Consider the following 24,742-nt stretch of genomic DNA (forward strand, 5'->3'; position numbering starts at 1 on the left):
TAAAGGGCAGAAGTCTTTTTTCAACACGGGAAAGAGAAAAGCTTGTACAGAAGCAGAGCATCTCAGCACATCAGAATTAGCATCAAAAAGTAATATATCAAAAACCATGTAAAAAATAAAAAGAACCATAGCAAATTTATACCCAAAAGGTCAAAATACAAAAAGACAGACAAGTTTGACCTAAAAAAATAACTGGCTCTGCCTTTGTAAACCTCTAAGACTGAGAAAAAAAATAAATACAAGCGAATGCCAGTTAAATTATATTTATTATATAAAGAGATTCTATTACTTGATATGAAAAAAAAGGGCAACTCCAATATGTATTACAAGGGCAAATGACATGAACATTTGATCAAAGAGGAAACAGAACTACTCAAAAAATACAAATATTTAAACTCACAATCAAGGAAGTAATTGGGATGCTCTTTCTTGCTTATCCAATGCACAAAGTTAATAGCAATTTCTACTTTTTCTATTTCCTAAATGTACTCAAATGTGCTATTTTTAGTAATAAAAAATGAGTTTAAAAAATTAGAAGTATGAAAATTTCTGTCAATGCAGAAATCATAAAATGCATTAAAATGAATCATCACCTATATGGGCAGTAAGGTTCAGATCCCTTGAAGCCAATTGCTTTTGTCTTGGTTCCTGAGTTTTATTATGGGATTGTCAATAAAGAGGTTGTTTCTGATTTACACTATGACAATCTCCCAAGTACAGGGACATAAATATGTATGTATGTAAATGATATATGTAAATTTTTTTCTTCAGGTAGACAATTATTCCAGGGAAGTACCTCTTTAGATTCTTCAGAATCACTCACTTCAGAGGGCTCCTTTGATTCCATTTGCTGATAAAGTCCCATTAAGATTCCCCCCATGTGGTTCTCAACCAGTAGGGATGCCCTTGGTATTGAAGAGGCTGAAGATCTACTTCAGTACTGCCTGCAAGACAGCAGTATCCTAGGCTTTCTATAGCTGACTTCTTAGGGAATCTGAAGTTGGTCCTGTCCTTTAGACATAGCCAAAAGGACATTCTTCTGATTTCATACAAAACAGTACATCTCCTGCTTGCTTAGATCATAAACTTGAGCCAGATCACACAAAGCTCAGGATGCACATGGGCTGGAGCAGAACCAGGGCAACCACCTCAAATCAAATAGTCATGTTTGAATGACTAAGTTGAGAGACTGAACTTAAAATCCTGTAACTTTGTTCAACATTTCTTTGCCTTTTCTCACGTAGTAAGTTTTACTGAACAAAAAGGTGGAAAATAGTAGAGCCTAAACTTACTTAGCAAAAGCAATTCTCTGAGACTTCAACTTTGCTAAATAACCTGTATAAAAGCGACGCTACAGAAAGCATACAAGCAGAAAAAGTAATGTAAGTTTCATGTTAAGTAACAATGTAGTCACATGGCAAATCTGGTTGTCAATTTAGTATGCTGTAGCCCTTATCTACATCAATTCACTAAGACTACACACACATCTACTCTCTAGTAGTGAATTCTCATTTGAATAGAAACAGCTGCTAGGTGGAAGAATTTAAATTTAAAAACAACTTCACTATAGCTGAAGTGCCAAATTAAAAATTATGTATGTATGCATGTATATACATATGTAAGTGTGTGTGTGTGTGTGTTCTCTCTCCCCTCAGAAAGCGATACGAAACCCTGACGTAGGGTATACTGTTTAATATTTTTGAAATGATTATTTCTCTGGTCTCCCTAAAAATCTTCACCTATTCTGAATGTACTCACACAATCTGGTGAGTTGGCAGCTATATGAAAATATGAAATTTCAAAATACGATAAAAGGGAGGTAGCTAATAAAACTTGGCGATCTTTTTTTATTATTATTTTAGATTAGAGCAGGTAGCCTCCCTTCAATGTTTTGCAAAGATGAAAACTCAACTTTGAAGCAAAATGAACAAAATTATACATTTACTACAATCACCTACAATTTGACTTACACAACACCACAAAAAGACATCTAACAAACGTTTTTCTACTTATCTTTTTACTTGTGTTATAACAGCTGGCTATGTTGAATATATTTTCAGAATACATTTGTTAACCATTTGATAAACATACTAAGCCAAATAACACAAATAACAGCAATTACCTTTTTATCTAATAACTGTACCAATCACTGTAGGAAGATACAACCGAAGGGGAAGTATGGGATCATTCATGACGCACTGCAAAGGTATTACACTTTAGTCCTAAGAATGATCTGAGGGTGCAGAAAGAGGTGACTCTCTAGAAGGTGACCCAGGGTTTTCTTCAGGTGGAAAAACTGTAAGAGTACAAGCTCGAATGCCACCAAGTGACTCTGGAAGGTCAAAAACTTTATGCCACTCATCCTTTTCTGGGTCATATTTCTGGACAATTTCTACCATACAACGATTATTCCAAGAATATCCACCTACAACATAGATTTTATTTTCAAAGACAGCAACTCCAACATCACTTTGACCTCTTAACATGGCAGCAATTGGTGTCCATTGGTCAAGGGTTGGTGAATAGTATTCACAGCTTAGAACATCATCATAATCACTTGTTCCTCTGAAGTGATTGCCACCAATGACGTAGAGCTTGTCTCCAACTGTACACATGCAATGCAGACCTCTGACTGTAGTCATTGGAGCCTTCTGTGTCCATTTGTCTGTATCGGGGTCAAAGCACATGAGCTCATTTTGGAAGGTGTCATGAGTAATTCCTCCTGAAATATACATTAAGCCTCCATACACTGTTCCAGCATGGCCGTAGTGGGGTTCACTCATTTTTGCAACATAGCTCCACTCATTCATTCTTGGATTGTAACATTCTACTGTGGCCAGTTCACCAGCTGCACTTCTCCCACCAACCGCATACAAGTGTCCTTTGAGAGCACTTAAGTGGAAAAATGTGCGCTTTTCATTTAATGATGCAACCTGCATCCACTTATTATACCGAGGATCAAATCTGAAAACTGTATCTACAGCAGTTTTTCCTTTTGTATCATAATTACTCTGACCACCAACGACATAAAGAAAGTTTCCAATGACAGCAATGCCATGTTGGTAACGAGGCGCATCCATGGGGGCTAAAGATCTCCACTCTTGAGCCCTTTCATCATACATGCGTAATTCTTTACTGACAACCAGCTGCTGCCTCAAAACCCCTCCTAATGTAACCAAGTGAGTCGAGTCAGATCGAATAGCAGTTCTATCTGACTGCATCACTGGCTGCATATATGGCATCATTTGGTAATTGCTAGCTTCCAAAAGCAAATTCACACAGGTATTGTCTGTTCTCATGAAATCTACTGTCTGCACATAATTGATGAGGTCCTGTGGTGTCATCAGTGGGAAACGAATATTCTTCATTAATTTTGCAGCATAATCCATCCGGGGGTCTTCCAACCTTAGCCAGCGACAGGCAGCCTTGAAGAGCTCAAGCTCAGTACAGTGCTTAAGACTATTGCTGGAAAGCACAAAGGCAAGCCGTTCAAAAGGGAGCTTTAGAAACTCCCCAGTACCCAACAATGCAGGAAAATTCTTCAGAATGAAATTATTGACATATTTATCTACTTCTATAAGATTGTAGGTGTTGGCAATTCGTCCAACTTCAACACAGTTATCTAAAGAGACTCCTGAAATAAGAAATACTTTACAGAAGTCTAAAACAGGTAAAATTTGTAAAAAGCTGGCAGCTTCAAGTGTGTCCTGAAGATTGTCCATATTAAGAGAAAGTTTTGCAGTATATATAAAATCAATTATTTTTTTCAGACCAACTTTGTTAACCCCATGAAGCTTAATGCACATTAAATCTTGTTCTTTCATTCCACCTGTGAACATAGCCTTGAAATAATCACTAGCAGACGCCATCATAGCTCGATGAACCGGGAAGATTTCATCTCCATCACCTGGCACCAGGGTCACATCACAAAGCAACCCTTCTATTCTAAGCTGATCAAAGCCTTGCAATACCACCGAACTGTGAGTATTGCTGGTGAAAAAACGTGTAGTTCCTGCCTTACAAGGCTGTAAATGGGCAGAGACGCCCATTTCACCGTTACCAAGAGACACTTTCATGTGAAAGCCTTCCTCTTGCACAAAGATGTATTCCGGACAGAGGTTTCTGAAAGCTTTAAAGGAAACGAGGATGTCCCAAGAGCGAGAGAGCTCGCTTTCCTTATCAAGGGCAAACAGTCACTCAGAACACACCAGTCAACCACTGAAAACTGTTCTGCGGCCGTACCACAAAGGGCTACAGACCTCAAATCGGATTATTAAGCGGACGATTCATCACCTGAAGGCAGTTAAGGGACCCGGTTCACCTCGTCCGGCCTGCGCGGCTGCTCCTCCCGCAGTTCTGCTCCGGGCCAAGGGGGAGGTGCCGCCACGTCCTGAGGCTCCGTGGCTCGCTCGGCGGCGAGGCCCGGCACCTCAGAGAGCGGCCCGCTGCGCCCTCCGCTGTCCCTAAAGCGTCGCCGTGGCTACGGGCCCGTCCTGAAGCAAGGGCCTGGAACAGGGACCTGGGCCTGGAACACGGGCCGAGCCCCGGACGCCGAGCCGGTCCTTCCGGAAAGGCTTGGTCCCAGGATCCCCCGGGCTAGGAGCGGCCGTGGCCGCTACTGCGGCTGCGCGGCCCCGTGACACCACCAGTGGGCGGGCGTACGGAGTAGGGGGTGGGAGGAAATGCGCCGGGCATTGAAGGGCGGGGGCTGGGGAAGCGGGGCTGTGCAGGGTGGGCGCGAGCCGTGCCCTTGGTCACTTTGTACACGGGACTAAATAGGCCCGAACGGGTGGTGGTATATTATGCTGCATGTTTGGTATAAACCTTTCACGGCAGCTGAGTTCTCTCCGCAAAGGCATACTTTGAGATTTACACTTCCTGGCTTCTGCCTTTTGAGTAACAATGAAATGCGGCTTTTGGAGAAACTGAAAGGAAACCTAGCAGAAGGTATAGAGGAAAGATGCTTAAAGCTTTTACCCTATTAAAAAAAACTGTAATTCTTACCCCATATAATTTAACTGACAACTTCAATTATAACTTTGGTTCATATTTTCAAATTTTAATCACTTAAAACATGTCATTTGCCTCTTTTCACTGTGACAGCTTAATGTAAATAATACTGCCTGAATTTTTGCCTCGCAATGGAATTCCACTATAAGTAAAATTTTCGTGCTTTTATTTTCCATCACAAACGTTTAAACGGATCTGTAACTACGCATACTATAGCTTCCTTTTCCCATTATTTATTCCTGAATATATACCTTCTTGTCCTCCACTATTTTATAGACTCTGGGCACAAAACCTTCCCTGTTTGGGGATAAATCCTAAGCACAGAATACTGTTTGAAGACATAACTTTTTTCCCCAAAATACTGTTACCAGCAACGTTTGAGTGTGTATTTCGTCTCTACTGATCTTTCACTCTGTGGATGTTTCACTTACATTTTAAAAAACTGTAGTTAATTAACTTACGTTTTTAAAATTACTAGTAAATTGAAATTTGCGCACGTGAATAATTATACTTTGACAAAATGGCTTCCAACACTTCCCACAGTTTGAAGTTATTACTGTCATTTAAATCCTTACAGTTCTTTATGCATATGCAAACTACTAATAAATAGAAACATTAGATAATATTCTTTTATTACAGTATTTTTATATAATAGCATACATACTCACTGTTCTGCACCTATCTTTTTTAGCTTGGAGATCTTCTCATATTACTGTATAGAGAATTTCTTCATCTTTTTAAATAGTTGTATTGTTTCCCACTGAATGGTTGTGTCATACATTATTTGGCTAGTTCCCTACTGATGGACATTCAGCTGGTTCCAACTGTTTTCTGTTGTTTCTGGTGGGTGGCAGCAAGGTCCAGAAGGCTAGGATCACTGCTATCCTCCACCGGATGCTTCAGCAAATCTTCAAACTCTTCAGCATAAGAGATCGGTTGGAATATGATTGGCCTAGAAAAATTCTTTACTGGACTTTATCAGCATTGGCAAGTCCTGGAGACCTGACTGGTGCAGGAGTTGGGATGGAAGGACTCCACTGAGCTGTGAAGACTCCATATGGCTGTGAAAAAGTACTTCCAAGGAATCGGTTTCTCTCTGGAAAAGAAAGAACAGAGCTGCTATACCTGGGAAGTTATCAAAGCAAGAAATCATGAAATCTTTCCGTCTGTTATCAGACTTGCAAGAAAGATTAAGAGCTAAGGAACCAGAAGTACGCTATTAAAGAAACAATTATTATGGACAGATATAACTCATCATACTCCCACAAGTTTAGTCATTTCAAAAGACTTTTTCTCTGACTTCATCATGAAATAAATGGATTAAATTTGTAAAAATATTTATTAGTAGTATTAAGGAACTATAAGTTGAAGCATATAGTTCATAGTGGGCACCAGATCATCATAGATAACCTTAATGTACTTAAGTACTTAACTATCTATTTTACTATATTTCAATACTTTTGCTTGTATCTGTGCTAATTACACAGAAGTGTTCATCTTTATATTTTTAAATTATCACTTAAAGGTTTACTTTCAAAAATTTTTGCACTTGTTTATTTTTAATATATTAATACCAAGACTGATTTTGCAACCTTAATTAAAGGATGGAGCTGCAGTTTATTCATTCATTTCATTCAAGTTATGTATCTAAATCACAGGTTCTATGACTGCCTTCATAGGATAAAAAGGTGAAGAAAGAAAATGAAGTGCCAGCCCTCTTGAAACCTTCCTTTGTGCTGGAAGGAAATGTAAAAATATTAATCAACCAATTAATTAATTTCAACTGCATTATATACTAACACTGTAAGCAAAAGAAAAGAGGCTTCTGACACCAGAAACTGGAGGATGCAGGGACTCCAGGCCTTAACATTGGATGTATAGTTCTAGAGCTTCCAGAGCGCAATGGCGAGATGTGTTAACTTGGGACTGGGGTTTCCTAGATCCTGAGAGCCCAGGAAGGAATGAGATCCTCTAGAAACAGAATAGAAAATCAGAAGACCAAATGCTGAATCTTAGGGACCTTCACATTTTAATGTAGGGAAGAGGATAATGAGCCTGAAAAGGACACTGGAATGGACTGCAACACAACAGGAAGACAACCAGGAGACAATGGTGAGAAGATATTTCAGGGAAGAAATATATTTAAAAGACAATGTCTTATATTCAGGGAAAATGAGGGCTGTTTTCACAGAGTTAATTCCACAAAATCTAGATTGGAGTATAGTGACTAAGGTTAAGTAAGAAGAAAGGTTTTGAAGACAGAGTAGGTAGAAACTTCTTTTGGGAAGTTTATCTGTGAAAGGAAGAGAACTAGGGTAGCACCTGGAGAATGATAATGTGTGTTTATATTATTGGATGTAATTTTTAAAAAAATTTTTACATTTTTGGGGAGAAAGATTTCAAGTAATGGATGCAGTGGCACAAAGCATATAAAATCAGTATTTTATTTCTTTTAAACAACTGCTGATGTAATAGGCTAAAATGTCAAGCATCATTGTTAAATCACTTTTAAATACTAGTGAGCTAGAATGCTTTTTCATTTGCTTTGTTTGCTATTTTTAGTTCTTTTAATGTTCATTTCATGACATTATCTAGTTTTGTACTGTCCTTATGAATTATGTTTTTATATATCCTTAATTCTTAAAAGTAGTTGGAAACCTTTTATGCAGATGGTAGCTATCGTCCTATGTTGCAACAATGGCTAAAATCAGTGTCTGAAATTGGAGGGAACCTCCCAGACTGGGAGGGGAAAGACGTATGTATTCTTTTGCTGATTCTGGCACCTGGCACACTTCTCCTGGTTCCTCTCCCTACTTTAAGTATTAAGTAGTATTAAGCAACTATAAGTTAAACATATAGATCTAATTCCTAATTCCTTCACTTCTGTATCACAATAGTTTCCTTCCTCTTCAGGGCTGAAATGACCAGGGGCCCCTCTCCTTCACCCCTTTTCCTACTTGCACAACTACTTCCTGTTCTGTTGTGGTTTCTGGCTTAAAGTTTTCCCAGATGGACTCAAAAAGAAAGTAAAAGTTGAGTAATATTTTCAGATTTTGTAGAAACCTAAGTAAGAGAAGTCTCATTTTTTAATGTTGAATACTTCTGAAACATGAGGGCCCACATAGTTCAAAGGAAGCAGAAAGCAGAGTCTAGTAACTGTGTGGGCTACGAAAACTCTTGGCAGGAAGAACAAATACAAAAACAAAACAACCCTACTGGCCAAATGCAACAGGGCCAGACACCAAGTCTGCGGAGGGCAGGCTTCTGGTCTGTGTAGCTGTGTTCCTTTTAGGGAATTTTCCCCCAGAGCTGATAAGAGGCTCTTTCCTGGCAGGAACTGACCCTAATAGTGGGATAAGCCTCTTGCCACAGTCTTTGTTATAAAGAGGAGTGTTCACCTTCAGGCAGGGCACAGCTCCTTTGAACCAGAGGCAGGTACGGTGAGAGAAAAAGGAGCCAAAGTAAGGTTCCTTCCTCCAACCTGCTTGCAGACCCAGGGTTCCTGATGAATGACTTGCTCCACAGACCGCCTGACAGTAGGCGGTGGGCAGGCCTGAATATCTGAGGGTAGAAACTACAATGGGATTTTGGAGAACGTTCTCACATTTGAGGGTGCACTGAATTTCTCTCTTAGGAGTAAATACCCAGTTTCACAAATTCATTTTTTATAATAGATCTTTCAACTTTATAATTAGGAAAATATGTTCACTATAACTTTGCATAAGGATTGCAACAGCCCTTTCTACCCTGCCACAGTAGCAAAAGGTAGCAGTCCCGCTCCACGTCTGCCTCCAAGTCCCTTTTTATTACTGGATCCCACAACATCTGAGGATCATTTTTACCCCACCACTTGCCTTTTACTTTCAACCCACGGAACACACAGATGCTGGAACCTATTTCCCACTTTGTCTTTCAAAACTACCTTCTCCCTAACCTACACTTCCCAAGTCCATCTTTCTCTCTTCCATTGCCCATGTTTCAAAGACTAATTCCATGGCCAAGGTTGCAAAGCTCCTTGGAAGAAACCCTCAAGCAGATCAGGGAGAAGTTATCACAAGAAATTCAGTCCTTAGGCTGGATAGCTCTTTCCCTGCACCCTCACCAGTAGCAAAGGAGGGCCAGATGACCAGGAGAGGGGCCTGCTCTAATTCTTCTCAAAGGCTTGCCGAATTAGCCCGTCAGACAGGGAAGGATAGCAAACAGACAAGAATCTATCATCAACTCAGGAGAGAGAGGACAAGGAATTAGCAGAGACCCCTGCAAGCAAGTTGCCCCAGTTCCTGCTACAGGCTCCATGAAAGAGTAATGTTAAAAGCCAGATGAAGTGTCTGTGTCAGACGCTTCATCCACAGAAAATAGGGAAGGTATACGAAGATCCACAGCACAAATCCATGGTGATGTCAGCCTCTTTTGAGAGCCTAAACCTACTAAAAATCAGAGCAGTCTTTATGAGTAAAAGGGTAGTGAAACTCAGAACAAGTCAGATATTGGCCAGATCCTAGAGAAGAAACGGAGGCTTATGCATGAGGTTAAGGAAAGAAAAGACATTGCACCCAGAAATTACTGTGATGACAAGCCCCTTCCTCCTCCCAAGGAAAGGTAAGGGTTGAGCGCCTCATCCTGCAGCCTTTAAGCAGGGTGTGAGGGTACCAGTGCCCCAAGCATCTGTGCCCTTTGTTCTACCCAAACTTCACTACATACTTTTCAGAGGTACATACCTCTCCACCTTTGCTGCCTGAAAACTTCCACATCTCTAAGAAGCTGGATTCTTCTTGTATTGAAGGTAAACTCATGAACTGTTATTGCCTTTTGACCGATTCCCTGCACTTTGGTTTTATTTAACCCTAAATATGCTTGCTACACGATGGCTATCTTCTGCCAACCTGGAATGTTTCAAGTTCAGAATCCAAAATAATGAGGAAAATTGCCACAAAAATTTAATAGTGTTCATTATAGCACGACAAGTGCAATGAACTTCCATGCTAGGTAATGAAAAGACAAGTGATCTTAGAGTAAGCCAGTGGAAAGAGTGCTACACTTTATAGAACCATATAGATCGAATCATCTACACCTTATATATGTATTTCTTTTGTATACATTTCAAAAGATTAAGTTTTTAATAAGTGGAGTTAAAACGTGTCACATTGTAGTCACTTAAGGAAGTGCCAGGGGGTATGTATACTATCTTTCAGTTGAAGACATGACCAGGCTCCATCAGCTTGACTGGGCCCTAAGGCAGAAAAAGAGCATATTCAGAAATGATTGTCTACATAGAGGAAGACAAGCAATCAGGAGAGAAACCCCTGTCCAGTCTTCTGCCCTACTTATCTAGTCATTATGTTAATTGTGTCCTTTCTATGTAATGATACAAACTAAACTTTCATGAGAGAGAGAGAGAGAGGGAGGGAGAGAGAGAGAGAAAGGGAGAGAGACAGAGAGACAAAGAGGGAAATATCTCATTTTTTACTCCAAGAAGTAGCTGATCTAAATGGTCCATCTAGAAGAGCGGAAAGGCTAAAAAATAAAAAATAACTTAATCCCTTAGCAGAGCCATATGAACAGGGCTCCTTCGTTATTGTCAATGTCTGGGGCAGGGGTCAAAATAGAAGCTATCATATATGCTGCTGTGGGTCAGATGCCTGAGAAAGCAGACCGTGAGACAGAGACTGGCATGCAAGGAGTTTACGGGGAATGTGTAGATCAAGCACTGTGGCCAAGAGAATTTGAGCAGAAGCAGCTGCGCTGCAGTTTGTCACACAGGGCTTTAGCTAATCCCAAGGGAGCTCTGATGCTCGGATGACCCCGTAGCAGTAGAGTGCAGGGACCAGGCCTTTATACCCCCACACTGACCGGTAACTGGATGAAGGCTGCTCCAGGAGAGGCAAATAATTTTGAGCTAAATGACTCACTTTAGCCAAGAGCACTTTCCAGAGAGGATCTATAGGCTGTGAGCTGCAGCTCTATCAGCAGCTGGAGGGAGTAAGTCCTCAAGGTAGGTAAATCCACTTACCCATTTAAAGGGAGACTTGAATGGTGCATCAAACGTCTATTATAAATGCCAAAGTGTTGGATTTTATTCATCAGATTATAGGAAACAACCAAACTGTAGAAATAATATGACTAGATTTGATTTGTAAACTAAATATATTGGCTCCATTCTTGACCTAGGCAGTGCCTTGAAGAAGAGAGTCTTCCAGTTAGTTTCCTTAAGAAGGTGCCAGGGGGTTGGACAGGATGGTTCCACAGAATAATCTGTATTATTTCTCTGTAGGTATGTTCCAGTCTCCAAATTTCTAAATCATCTGCAAAAATAGTGCCATCTTTCTGACTCTTGTAACCCAGGTAAGAGACCTCAAATCCCTTTAGGAAGCCTAGAAGGATCCTCAAGAGATATGACTGCATAAACCTGGCTAACGGAGGAGCTGAATAAGCCTGGAAAGGAGTGTAATGGGAAGAAAAGAAGAATATCACGCTATCCAGTTATTGCCGCATTATCATTTGCAGAAATCAGTTCTGCAGTCTCTGTAAGGCATTTGTTCTTTCTTTTTCAAAAACTACAAAGACTGAATAAAACTGTGGGACAGGAAAAAAAAAATCTCCTGTAATTTGGAAATGCATTAGGGGTAGGATGGAAAAAAGAATGTAAATCAAATTTATATTCTGTTTCCCAAAAAAATTTCAGTAAGCTAAAATTACATTGTTTAAGATGGTAATTCTCTCAAACGAAAATGAGATAAGCAAAGAAGTAACTTTGACAAAATTATTGCTGAATTTGCTTTCAAGAAAGCCCAGTAAATTGTAACAAATACCGATTTTGGTATAAATAAAACGTTTAAAATTAAAAGAATCTGAGTTTTAATACATCCACTTTTCAATATTTTTAAACTACTATAACGTTGTAGAAGCAGCTAACCATTAAAATTTAGTAAAATCATTTTAATAAAATTCGTGTCCAGATTGACGATGCCTTTCCCTTTCTTTGATTTCGACTTCCCGGAAACAACCCAGAATCTGTAAACACAGCACAACACGCCCTGCTACCAAGCCTTACAATCCCGTAAGAAACCCACGCGGGTGTAAACCGCTCGGGCCAAAGCCTCCCGTCAGGAAGGGAAGGAAGGGCGCGGGCAGGTGCGGAAAATGAAGGGCTCTGGGCGAAGCCGCGGCCGGCGGGGACCGGGAGGCCCGAGAAGGAAGCCGACTCACCGCTCTCGCCGCCCCCACGCGCTCGCGGGGCCCCGGCGGCGCCTCTCCCGGGCCGGGGCTCCTGCCCGCGGCGAACCCCACGTCCTCCCCGGGGCCGCAGCGCCCGAGTCCGTGGGGGCGGGACGCCCAGGCGGGTCCCGCGGGGTGGGCGGTGCCTGTCGGTCCGGTTCGGCGAGCTCGCGCGCCCCCTCCCGGCCGGCGGGGCGCAGTGAAGACAGCTTTGCGCGCATTGCTGAGCTAATGGCCCTGCTGCCCAGTTTTCACTGCGGTCCAAGCAAAGCGCTGGATTCCTGGTCTCTCCGCAGATGGCAATGGCAATCCACCACACCCCTCACATTTTACACAGTTAGAGAACATCATCCTCAATGTCATCAGTGAATAGCTTGGCAGCCCTGGAGAGCTTTGGTGATGCAGATGACCGGCTGTGCAGCCTTTATCCTGCTGAGCACCTTCCCACAAATGAGATGCTTAAGTAGGACACGGTTGTCATCTCTGCACTTGTCTCAACTTTGTTTCCACTTATTTTTTCAACTTCTATTTGTGGGCATCAGAAAACAACATAACTTCAACACTTCTTTTGAATTATAACATTGGAAGTGAAATACACTCATGGAAAATGACAGAAGTCTCAACCCAGGTCTACACTAAGTATTTTAAATACTTTAATACAAGTACAGTGAAAAAATTAAAAAACAAAAATAAGTATAATATGAATTAAATTAACCCAAAAATACTTAAAAATATATATAAAATGAAACACTGTGCTTTTAAAATATTCCCACTTTTCAGTTATTCGATACTTTCCCCACCACGTCAATGCTGATCCCCGAAAGACCCCAGGAGACTCACAGAGCATCTATGGGCGTACATCGTCCGGTCCCCTGCCCCGATGATGGCCGTACAAACTCACCCCCAGGGCGACACCAACTGATCCCTAGCACGCCCCCAAAACCATCCAAACATCCCTACGTGCCCATAGGCTTTTTCCTTGGTCAGCCTGACAGGAAAGTGCTTAAACCTAGAAAAACAGATACCATCTCCATGAGTCATAGCCTCAGGCCTCTCAGAATGGCTTGACTAAACTATGTAACTTGTCAAAGCAGCCGAAACCTAGAAAAAAAGATACAATTACATACTAGAGTCATAGGCTCAGGCATCTAAGGATGGCTTGGCCTAACGATGTAACTTGGGAAAAAAGCCCAAACTAAGAAAGACGCATACAACCAGATACAACCACGTAGTAGAGTCAAAGCCTCAGGCGTATCTACAATGCCTTGGCCTAAGGATGTAATTTAGGAAAATAGCGCAAACCTACAAAAACAGATACCACCTCAATGAGTCATAGTCTCAGGACACTCAGAATGGCTTGGCTAAACTATGTAAGTTGGAAAAGAGCCCAGCTGTAGAAAAACAGAACCATGTAGTACAGTCATAGGCTCAGGCCTCTGAGAACAGCTTGGCTAAACTATGCAACTTGGGAGATAAGCCCAACTGTAGAAAAACAAATACAACAATGCAGTGTAGTCATAGGCTCAGGCTTCTCAGAATGCCTGCTAAACTATGCAACTTGGCAGAAGAGCCCAACCGTAGAAAAACTGTTACAACCATGTAGTTGAGTCACAGCCTCAGGCCTGTCAGAACGGCTTGGCTAAACTATGCAACTTGGGAGAAGAGCCCAACTGTAGAAAATGAGTTACAACCATGTAGTATAATCATAGGCCCAGCACTATAAGAACAGCTTGGATAAACTATGTAACTTGGGAAAAGAGCCCAACCAGAGTAAAACAGATACAACCATGTACTATAGTCATAGCCTAAGGCCTCTCAGAATGGCTTGGCTAAAGAATACAACTTCAGAGAAGAGCCCAAACGTAGAAAAACAGTTACAACCATGTAGTTGAGTCACAGCCTCAGGCCTGTCAGAATGGCTTGGTTAAACTATGCAAGTTGGGAGAAGAGCCCAAGCATACAAAAACAGATACAACCATGTAGTTGAGTCATAACCTCAAGCCTCTCAGAACAGTTTTGATAAACTGTGCAACTTGGGAGAAGATCCCAACCATAGAAACAGAGTTACAATCATGTTGTATATTCATAGCCTCAGGCCTCTCAGAACGGCTTGGTTAACAATGCAACTTGTGAGAAGAGCCCAACCATAGAAAAAAAGTTACAACCATATAGTATAATCATAGGCCCAGCACTCTCAGAACGGCTTGGCTAAACTATATAACTTGGGAAAAGAGCACAACCATAGTAAAACAGATACAACCATGTACTATAGTCATAGCCTAAGGCCTCTCAGAACCGCTTGGCTAAAGAATACAACTTCAGAGAAGAGCCCAAACGTAGAAAAACAGTTACAACCATGTAGTTGAGTCACAGCCTCAGGCCTGTCAGAATGGCTTGGCTAAACTATGTACCTTGTCAAAAGAGCCAAAACCTAGAAAAAAAGATACAATCAAGTACTAGAGTCATAGGCTAGGGCCTATGTAGAATGGCTTGTCCTAACGATGTACCTTGGGAAAAGAGTCCAAACGTGGAATAACGGACACAACGGTGAACTAGAGCCATAGCCTCAGGCCTATTTAGAATGGCCTGGTCTAACAAGGTAACATGGAAAAAGAGCCCAAACCTACAAAAACAGTTACCATCTCGATTAGCCATAGCCTCAAGCCACTCAGAATGGCTTGGCTAAATTATGTAACTTGTAAGACCAGCCCAAACCTAGAAAAAAAGATACACTCACATTACAGTCATAGGCTCAGGACTCTCAGAATGGCTTGGTCTTATGTTGTAACTTGGGAAAAGAGCCCAAACCTATGAAACAGGATAACATCTCAATGAGTAATAGCATCAGGCCTCTCAGAATGACATGGCTAAACAATGTAAGTTGTAAAAGGAGCCCAAACCTAGAAAAATGATACAATCATGTACAAGAGTCAAAGGCTCAGGCCTCTCAGAACAGCTTGGCTAAACTATGCAACTTGGGAGAAGAGCCCAACCTAAGAAAAACAGTTACAATCATGCAGTATAGTCATAACCTCAGGCCTGTCAAAACAGCTTGGCTAAACTATGCAACTTGGGACAACAGCCCAACCTTAAAAAATACTGTTACAACCAGGTAGTTGTGTCACAGCCTCAGGCCTGTCAGAACGATTAGGCTAAACTATGCAAATTGTGAGAAGAGCCCAAACTTAGAAGAACAGATAAAACCATGTAGTATAGTCATAAACTCAGGACTCCCAGTACGCCTTGGCTAAACTATGCAACTTGGGAGAAGAACCCAACAGTAGAAAAATAGTTACAAACATGCAGTATGGTCGTAGCCTCAGGCCTCTCAGAACGGCTTGTATAAACTATGCAAATGGGAGAAAAGCCCAACCTTAGAAAAACAGTTAGAATCATGTAGTATATTCATAGCCTCAGGCCTGTAAGAAAGGCTTGCCCAAACTATGCAACTTAGGAGAAGAGCCCAACCATAGAAACATAGATACAACCTTGTACTATAGTTATAGGCTCAGACCTCTCAGATCAGCTTCACTAATCTATGCAACTTGGGAGAAGAGCCCCACCATAGAATAACAGTTACAACTGTGTAGTATAGTCATAGCCTCAGGACACTCAGAAAGCTGCCTAAACTATGCAACTTGGGACAAAAGCCCAACTGTAGAAAAACTGTTACAACAATGTAGTATAGTCATAGCCCCAGACCTCTCAGAAAGCTGCCTAAACTATGCAACTTGGAACAAGAGCCCAACCTTAGAAAAACTGTTACAACCATGTAGTTGAGTGACAGCCTCAAGACTGTCAGAAAAACTGGGCTAAAGTATGCAACTAGGGAGAAGAGCCCAACCATAGAAAAACAGAAACAACCATTTACTTACTATATTCTTAGCCTCAGACCTCTCAGATCGGTTTCGCTAATCTATGCAACTTGTGAGAAGTGCCCAACTGTAGAAAAACTGTTACAACCATTTAGTATATCCATAGCCTCAGCCCTCTCAAAAAGCTTGGCTAAATAATGCAACTTGGGCCAAGAACCCAACCGTAGAAAAACAGATAAAACCATATAGTATAGTCATAGGCTCAGTCCTCTTAGAATGCATTGTTTAAACTATGCAACTTGGGAGGAGAGCCCAACCGTAGAAAAACAGATACAACCATGCAGTATACTCTTAGGCTCAGGCCTCTCAGAACAGCTTGGCTAAACTATGCAATTTGGGAGATTAGCCTGTGAAGGAAAAGCCCAGATGGGCTAATGAGCTAAGTCACAAATCTAAGTGTGATAAGTGTCGGTTTACTGATATAAGTTCTGCCGGGCTAACTCGTAAATCTGAAGTTTAGTGTCAGTTTACTGGGCTAACAAGCTAACTCATAAATCCAAGCTCAACAAGTGTCAGTAACGTGATCTGTTCCGAATTGATAAGCTTCAGTGTACTGATTCCTTGCTTTTTGTTGTTTGAACCTTATTGGCTAATAGCCCCATACTTGTAATTAACCCTATAAAACCTCATGCGCATGTCTTGGAGGTGCTCAGAGCTTCGGAGCAGAAGCCTCTCTGAGCCCGCCAGCGTAATAAATCTGAGTACTCCAACCCTCTGAGTGGTGCTTGTTTCTTGGCTGGCCTGTCATTTCCGTAACAAGCCCAAACCATAGAAAAACAGAAACATGTACTATAGTCATAGCCTCAAGCCTCTTAGAACAGCTTGGCTAAACTATGCAACTTGGGAGAAGATACAAACCATAGAAAAAAGTTACAATCATGTTGTATAGTCATAGTCTCAGGTCTCTCAGAACGGCTTGGTTCAACTATGCAACTTAGTAGTATAGCCCAAATGTAGAAAAACAGATACAGCCATGTAGTTGAGTCATAGGCTCAGGCCTGTGAGGACCGCTGGGCTAAACTATGCAATTAGAGAGAGAGCACAACCATAGAAAAAGAGATACAACCATGTAATACAGTCATAGCCTCAGTCCTCTCAGAACAGCTTGGCTAAACTATGCAACTTGGGAAAAGAGCCCAACCATAGAAAAACGGATACAACCATGCAGTATACTCTTAGGCTCAGGGGTCTCAGAATGGCTTGGCTAAACTATGCAACTTGGGACAAGAGCCAAACCGTAGAAAAAGATACAGCCATGTAGTTGAGTCATGGGCTCAGGCCTCTCATAACGGTTTGGCTAAACTATGCAAATTGGGAGAAGAGGCCAACCATAAAAAACAGATACAACCATGTATATAGTCATAGGCTCAGGCCTGTCAGAACGGATTGGGAAAACTTTGCAACTTGGGAAAAGAGCCCAACCGTAGAAAAACAGATACAACCATATAGTTGAGTCACAGCCTCAGGCCTGTCAGAACGCCTTAGCTAAACTATGCAACTTGGGAGAAGAGCCCAACCATAGTGAAACAGATACAACCACGTAGTTGAGTCATTGGCTCAGGCCTCTCAGAACAGATTGGCTAAACTACATAAGTTGGGAGAAGAGCCCAACCATAGAGTAACAGATACAACCATGTAGTATTGTCATAGCCTCAGCCCTCTCAGAACGGCTTGGCTAAAGTATTCAACTAGGGAGATGAGCCTAACCGTACAGAAACAGATACAACCAAGTAGTACAGTCATAGCCTCCGAACTCCCAGAACGGCTTGGGTAAACTATGTAAGTTGGGAAAAGAGCCCAACCATAGACAAACACATACAACCATGTAGTATATTCATAAGCTCAGGCCTCTCAGAACGGCTTGGCTAAACTATGCTACATGGGAGAAGAGCCCAACCATAGAAAAACTGTTACAACCATGTAGTTCATTCATAGCCTCAGGCCTCTCAGGAAAACTTGGGTAAAGGACACCATTTGTCCCGCAGAACACGGTTAAAAGCCCAGAAAACACGCGACATACTGTGTGCACTACCAGACCTCTCAGAATGCCTTGTCTAAACTATGTAACTAACCCGGGTAACAGCGTAAAAAGAGCAAGAGTGTAAAAAGCCCGGAAATTACGCAACCGTTACCTGTTAGCTACCAGATAAAAACGCCGCTGGCGAGGCAGCGACTTTGCAAGCTCTTCAGCGTTAAGAACCTCGGAGAAAGAAGAGTTTTTCCATGCACTTTTAAAGCCGCATGTAATCTCTCACTGAGGGCGCGATGTACTTCCCCGCACGCTGCTGGAGCTTCCGAAACTGAAAACTCGAGAGTTGGCGTTTCGCAAACGCACGGGATCCGAAGTCCTCCTGCGCCCTCTCGCGGTCGCCTAGAGAAATACCCTCTCCCAGGACCCAGCGAAAGAACCGTTCCCAAATTCTTTAGCGGGGTCCGAGCGCCACCTCGTGGCCTCATCGCGAATCACTGACATTCTCAATGGCTCAGATCTGTGTGCTTGTGGCAAGAGTGATGCTCTGCTCCCTCCCTGCTTGCTCTCTTCCCAGGAACTTACCTAAGAGCCAGAGCCTACAAAACAAGGAGATCCTCAGGCTTTTGAGACAGATGAAAAGGACCCCCCTTCACTCATGTCTAAAGGACAGCAGGGACTTCAAACTTCCCTGGAAAAGAGCCAATATCACCCAAAACCAGATGGCTCCAGGCCCCTGTTGCTACCATCAGATGCTCCAGCAGATTCCCCAAGTCTTCAGCACAGAGCACAGCCATGCTGCTTGGGACAACACCTCCCTCCATAAACTATTCTCCAGTCTGGATCTCAGCCAGGACCAACTGGAGCAGACTGAAGAAGGCAATCTAGACTGTCCCTTTTGGGGAACTGCTGTTCGGGAGTATTTCCAAGCAATTCATCTCTACTTGAAGGAAAAGGAATACAGCCCCTGTGCCTGGGAGGTTGTCAGAGTGGAGACTACAAAGCGCCTTTCCCTCATGAAACCTCTGAAATGGAAATCATGAGTGAATAAAATGATTTTCAGAGAGAAGGACACAACCGATTTCTTCAATAAATACCTTTGTCATGGCATTCCTACAATCTGTGAAAGTTCTTGGGGGCCATTTGCTATTCCCAACATGTGATGTTTGTTTTCTTATGGAAAGGTTGTTAGGGCTGTATGTCACTAAAGACACTTTTCAGGGAACTTAGTGCTACCTGCTGAAACAGGGAACTGAAAAGGATCAGGAATTGAATCATAATAGAAATTTATCTCTCATGCTTTAAGAGAACAATGCAGCTATCTCTAATCCGATGACTTTTCTAGTTGGCTTCTTCTCAAGAAGGCCTCAGGGGCCTGGCTACCCTCGGCTCCCTGGCTTTGCTATACTCAACGTGGAACTGCACACGTGTCTCCACCACTTGAGTCTACAACACTCAGACAAGGGAAAATGAATGGTGGGTGACATGGGATGTTTTCAAGGCCCAGGACGGTACGGGGCAAGATCACTTCCACGCACACTACGGGACCTGAATTTATGCTCACGGGCGTCTAAGCGGAGAAGCTGGGAAACTACTGGGTGACTAACGGAAGAGGAGAGAAGCTCAGTGAATAAGACCACGTCTCACATTCACACGATTTGTACGAGTGATTATCCGGGTGGGAACAAACACCGACCAATATTCCTGCTTGCACACACATTTGAAAAACCATCTGAGCCAAAGTCTGATTCCACAATTTCACCTTGGCAAAGATGACCGGGATGTCCCTCCTTGGAGTTCACAGCATCACTGACTCTTGGAAAGAAGCATTCAAGTCAATAACCAAAGGCATACACTAACGAGGAAAATGCCCCTGACGTAGACACAGGCCATGTTGTTGCCTTATTTCCTGAGGGAGACATGAAAAGTACGATCACATCATTCCCTGCAAATACTAGAGGACTTTAGTGACAGTGCAGACCGAGTCTTCCACTTACGACCAGGCCTGTGATTCTCATCTCGTTTTGCCAACTACTGACCATGAAAAACTGAAGAAAATATTCCTGCAAACTAACTTTTACCAAGACCTCACACAAGATTCAAGTGTAACTTCCCCCGTAGAATCACAGGAAATTCACAGCGCGTCCTTAGACCAGTGTCCCCTCAGGGCACATGCATCTCGCACGGGCTGCTGTTCTTTCTCCCGTGCTCACCGTCTTTGCTTCTACATGAGTCTGACTGAGCTCTTGCACTGAGCTGCGACGCAGAGCACTGTCATGCCTGACGTTCCTTCATACTCCTAAGAGCCGATTTTTGCACCAGCGGGCGCACTCTCATTCCCGGCAAGCCCGCATGAATTAGGAATCAGCTCTCACTGGAATCTTTCCGTATTAGGCCATTAAATTTCAGATTTCCCGAAGCCCTTTCAGAGGTCCTACTCCCTAGCTGTTCTTTTCAACCAAAAGGAAACCCCCTTTGTAATTAAGACAGAACGCTATAAAGACTGATTATTATCATGGAAAGAATGGACTTTCAGCTCCCCTCCTGAATTCATTTCTTTGGCAGTGGAAGTTACTTAACCTCGGTTCTGCACATGTCAATCTTTAAATCATATGTATGTGCGTATGTGACCACCATGGACAAGTCAGCTGTGTAGTAACCGGGCTCTGTCTATTCCCTCTGGTATCCTCTGCAACAGGCCCAGGTACAAAACAGCAAGGCAAGGGACGAAGAGACACTCTCTAATCAATTAGAATGACTGTTGGCTTAGCCATCCAAGGCGATCTCTACTTCTGTTTCCTCAGAAGCTGAGAAATGTCTAAAATGAACATCATGATTTTCGAAAACTGTTTTTGAAAAGAAGAAAACAATCTCCTCTCTTAAATGATTCGGTAACATAATTGAAAAGATCTGTGTAACTTTCCTTGGAGTATATGCTATTCTCAACTTATAAAGTTTTTTTTTTTAATGGAAATGGATTTAGGAGAGTAGGTTGTTTTTCATTTTGACTTTCCTTTTATTTTTGTTAGAAAAAAAAACTTGTCAGTTAACTTTATGCTAGCTGCTGCATCAGGAAAACCGAACGCTGTCAGGAATTTGATCATCATAGAAATTTACCTTTCCTTCCTTTGAGAGCACGATCCAAGCCTTCCTGATCAGATGAACAGTCTGGTTACCTCTCCTCCAGAGTGACTCAGGGACCTAAGAACCCTCTGTTTTGTGGATTTTCCACAATCAACGTGTGGCTCCAAAGTCCCCTGTAGCACTTGGGTCTAGTCCACTCAGCGGTAACGGGAAGAGTACGGTGGATCACATGGGATGTTTTCAGGGGCCAGGACAGTACAGGGCAAGATGACTTCTGCTCACATTACACGGCCTGAATTTATGCTCATGGCAATCCAAGCGCAAAGATGTTGGGAAGCTTCTGGACGGCTCACGGAAGAGGAGACACTTTCAAGGCATAAGACCGCTTTTCATTTTTACACTATTTGCCCTAATGAATTTCTGGGTGGGGTTGGAGGAAAAAAACAAGGTTCTTGCTTGCACACAGTTTATTAAAAACCAAACTGACCCCAATTCTTATTATACAACTTCAGCTTGGGGAAGATGACTTGGATGTCGCTCAGAGTTCACAGCTTCATAGACTGTTTGAAGAAAGCCTACAAGTTGATTCCCAAAGGCATAAATAAGCTCAGGAGGAAAAAAATCTACTTCGTTTTCATTCTATCTCTTATTATCATCATGATTTGATTCCCTTCCTGAATATCCATCGAGCTCCTGAAACGATAGGGAGTGAAATACACATCTGAGAAAAAATGTGGAGGAAGATGGCTTCCCTCCCTGTGGTGTTTGCAGACCCCTGGGAGGTAGTCTGAGGAGGGGACAAGTCAGGTCAGGCCTCAGTCTCATCTACTGAATGTCAACTACTCTCCCATATCGAATTTCGTTTTGTAAGAACTGTTAACAGAAAAGTACACCTATAAAAGGAGACACTATAGGATTCATCGTGCACACGTTCCCATCACCAGCTTCAACTACTTTCACTTACTTTCATCTATATTCTCCCTACCTGATGACTCTGTAGCTAATCCCCGAAATCCTAGGACTTAACCAATTCATGTTTCATAATACATTTCAGTCGGTTGAATTATGAATGAAAAGAAAGATAATGTAGTATTTTAAAGAGTTAAGTACTTTAAAATAATGGAGAAGAAAATAATCAAATTTCTCCAATAATTTTGAAAAGTTATGAATGACTTTTATCTATAAAATTTTTAATAAAGTATTTATATAAATTTCATTTGAAAATGTCAATTGACACATTCTTATCCTTACAGGTAAACGTCTTCCATTCTAAGTCACTCTTCAAACTCAGTTTTAAAGTTAAATTAGAAGTTAATAGCTTTTACGTTTAATGTACAGCTTAAGTGTTGTTTTGTCATTCTTAACCCTGCACTGACTACAGAGTAAGCTCTGCACTTCCCGTTCCCTATGTACTAAGGAGAGACCTCCACGGTGTATACAAATGGATACACAGTATATACATGATATCGTAATCAAAAGGTAAAAGGAAGTAGGAGAAAATATCAAAAAGGTTCCTTGGGTAGGGAAAGGAGGCAATGATGAAACAAAAAGGGCTTAGAAACGCTGCCCTAACCCACTGGGAGAGTGCAAACTGAAAAGCAAAAACAGAAGTAGAAAGTAAGAGGAAACATTCAGAAAATGGAAACAACCGGGTCCCCATTTAAGACACAGGCACAAAGGCAGGTCTTCAGAGAACCTTCAGACACCAGGGCTCACAGAGTCACCCACCTCAGCCAGGCCAGCAGCACCTACAATGTCCCCAATGGCTCGACCGTTGTCTGTACTGATGGCCCTGGTGGCGCTCAGCTTCGACTCCATCTGCTCTCTGGGCTGTGACCTGCCTCAGACCCACAGCCTGGCCACCAGGAGGACCTTGGTGCTCCTGGGACAAATGAGGAGAATCTCCCCCTCCTCCTGCCTGAAGGACAGACAGGACTTTGGATTCCCTCAGGAGGTCCTTGGTGGCCACCGGCTCCAGAAGGCTCAAGCCATCTCTGTCTTCCATGAGCTGGTCCAACAGCTCTTCCTCCTCTTCAGCACAGAGGGCTCGTCTGCTGCCTGGGAGGACAGCCTCCTGCACAGACTCTGCACTGGGCTTGATCAGCAGCTGACGGAGCTGGAAGCCTGTCCGATGCAGGAGGCGGAGCTGCAAGGGCATCCCCTGCTGAATGAGGACCCCATCCTGGCTGTGAGGAGATACTTCCACAGAATCACTCTCTATCTGCAAGAGAAGAAATACAGCCCTTGTGCCTGGGAGATCGTCAGAGCAGAAGTCATGAGATCCTTCTCTTCAGCGAGACACTTGCAAGAAAGATGAAGCAGGAAGGAATGACAGAGGCCTGGTTCAACATGGAAATGATTCTCACTGACCAACAAGACCACACGGCCACCCGCCCGGCCGGGTCAAAGACCCTCATTCCTTCTGGAATCAGGACACGAACTGGATCAATCTGTCAAATATTGTCGGGAGAATTCAGCAACATCACGTTCTGCTCTGCGGGCACTCGTCTCTCACAGACGCCCATGCTCATCTATCTATTTATTTAAATATTTATTTATTTAACTATTTATAAGCTTTAAATGATTTTTGTCCCTGTAATATGATGTGTACCCGTACACTGTGGCTAATTGAAAAAAAATATACTCTTTGTATTTACTCAATGTATTATTTTCTTTGTTCATTAAACTTTTTTCTATAGAAAACTTCTTGTACTTGTTTATTATTTAAAAAAGAAACACCATGTCTGATTGTAATCTGATTAAATAGTGGATAGTACCATTCACTACTCATTACTATGTCACTCAAGGTATAAGTAAAAGGAGATTTTCTCTAAGCCAGGTTATATGTTGCCCGAAGGACATAGAGGTTAATGCGACAAATCCAACCCTATTTTCTTGCATCATTGGTTTTTGTAGAGAAATCATCCAAAAAATAACAATCATAATTAATATGAATTATAAAAATGTTATACTGAGAAGAAGTGGAATAAAAAGTTATTTCTCAGCAGAAGCTGGAGAAAGGAAAGTCAAGAAATAAAAATGAAAGTAGTAGGTATCCTCTACATTTGAGTGCTCAACATCTGATTGCAAATAGCTTTTGGAAAATAGACTTTTGAGTCTGAAATCCACAAGCAATCACATGAGTTGAAAGCCAAGGAACACAAGTAGTCCTGTGTGAAAAGTGAATAGAAGGAGAAAAGGACTTAAAACATTGACTCACAGAACCTTCAACTAATAAAGGGAGGCAAGATCCACCAAGGAAACTGAGGAAGAATGGCCGTAAGTTAACAGGATGAAAGGGAATAGGTTCCCACGAACCTATTTAAAAGGTGAAAACTGCTCCCCAGAATCGCACCGTCGCAAATGTGAACTGAAACTGCCCTCTGCATGGGGAAAACAGCTGTCCCTGGTGATCTTACTGGGAGCTGGTCTGGTCGGGTTGATCACCAGACAGCACACTGGGCGAAGGGTGAATATGAGAGATTAGTGACAATATACGTAGGAACCAGCTTTGAAAGATTTGCCTTCTGAAATGCAGGACAGAAATAGAGCGGTGACTAGAAACAACTGTGGATGTTTTTGTTTCTTC

General features: G+C 42.2%; 2 protein-coding genes and 1 pseudogene across 6 annotated transcripts; 2 read left to right on the plus strand and 1 right to left on the minus strand.

The window, feature by feature from the left end:
- Nucleotides 1–247: 247 nt before the first annotated feature.
- On the minus strand, nt 248–23,252 carry KLHL9 (kelch like family member 9). Of its 5 annotated transcripts, XM_074361500.1 has the most exons (3): nt 22,882–23,252; nt 21,187–21,846; nt 248–6,106 (listed from the first exon to the last, which is right to left on the minus strand). In XM_074361500.1, the coding sequence occupies exon 3, from the start codon at nt 4,074–4,076 to the stop codon at nt 2,223–2,225; it is 1,854 nt and encodes a 617-aa protein (XP_074217601.1). In that variant the 5' UTR covers nt 4,077–6,106; nt 21,187–21,846; nt 22,882–23,252; the 3' UTR covers nt 248–2,222. The 5 variants fall into 5 exon arrangements, with proteins under 5 accessions (XP_074217601.1, XP_074217602.1, XP_074217603.1 ...); XM_074361501.1 differs by lacking the exon at nt 21,187–21,846; XM_074361502.1 differs by lacking the exon at nt 22,882–23,252 and having other exon boundaries at nt 21,187–22,875.
- Nucleotides 18,579–19,198, plus strand: LOC141577366 (interferon alpha-14-like). The gene has a single exon (XM_074361417.1). It carries the CDS (start codon nt 18,579–18,581, stop codon nt 19,110–19,112), a length of 534 nt encoding a protein of 177 aa, XP_074217518.1. The 3' UTR covers nt 19,113–19,198.
- Nucleotides 22,882–23,767, plus strand: LOC105061875 (interferon alpha-1-like; annotated as a pseudogene).
- The last annotated feature ends 975 nt before the right edge of the window (nt 23,768–24,742 follow it).

Source organism: Camelus bactrianus, chromosome 4, assembly GCF_048773025.1.
Source record: "Camelus bactrianus isolate YW-2024 breed Bactrian camel chromosome 4, ASM4877302v1, whole genome shotgun sequence".
NCBI lineage: Eukaryota > Metazoa > Chordata > Mammalia > Artiodactyla > Camelidae > Camelus > Camelus bactrianus.

Excerpts from the sequence above, each read along its gene's own strand:
- LOC141577366 (XM_074361417.1), top strand. The coding sequence starts at position 18,579 with ATGGCTCAGATCTGTGTGCTTGTGGCAAGAGTGATGCTCTGCTCCCTC.
- KLHL9 (XM_074361501.1), bottom strand. The coding sequence starts at position 4,076 with ATGAAAGTGTCTCTTGGTAACGGTGAAATGGGCGTCTCTGCCCATTTA.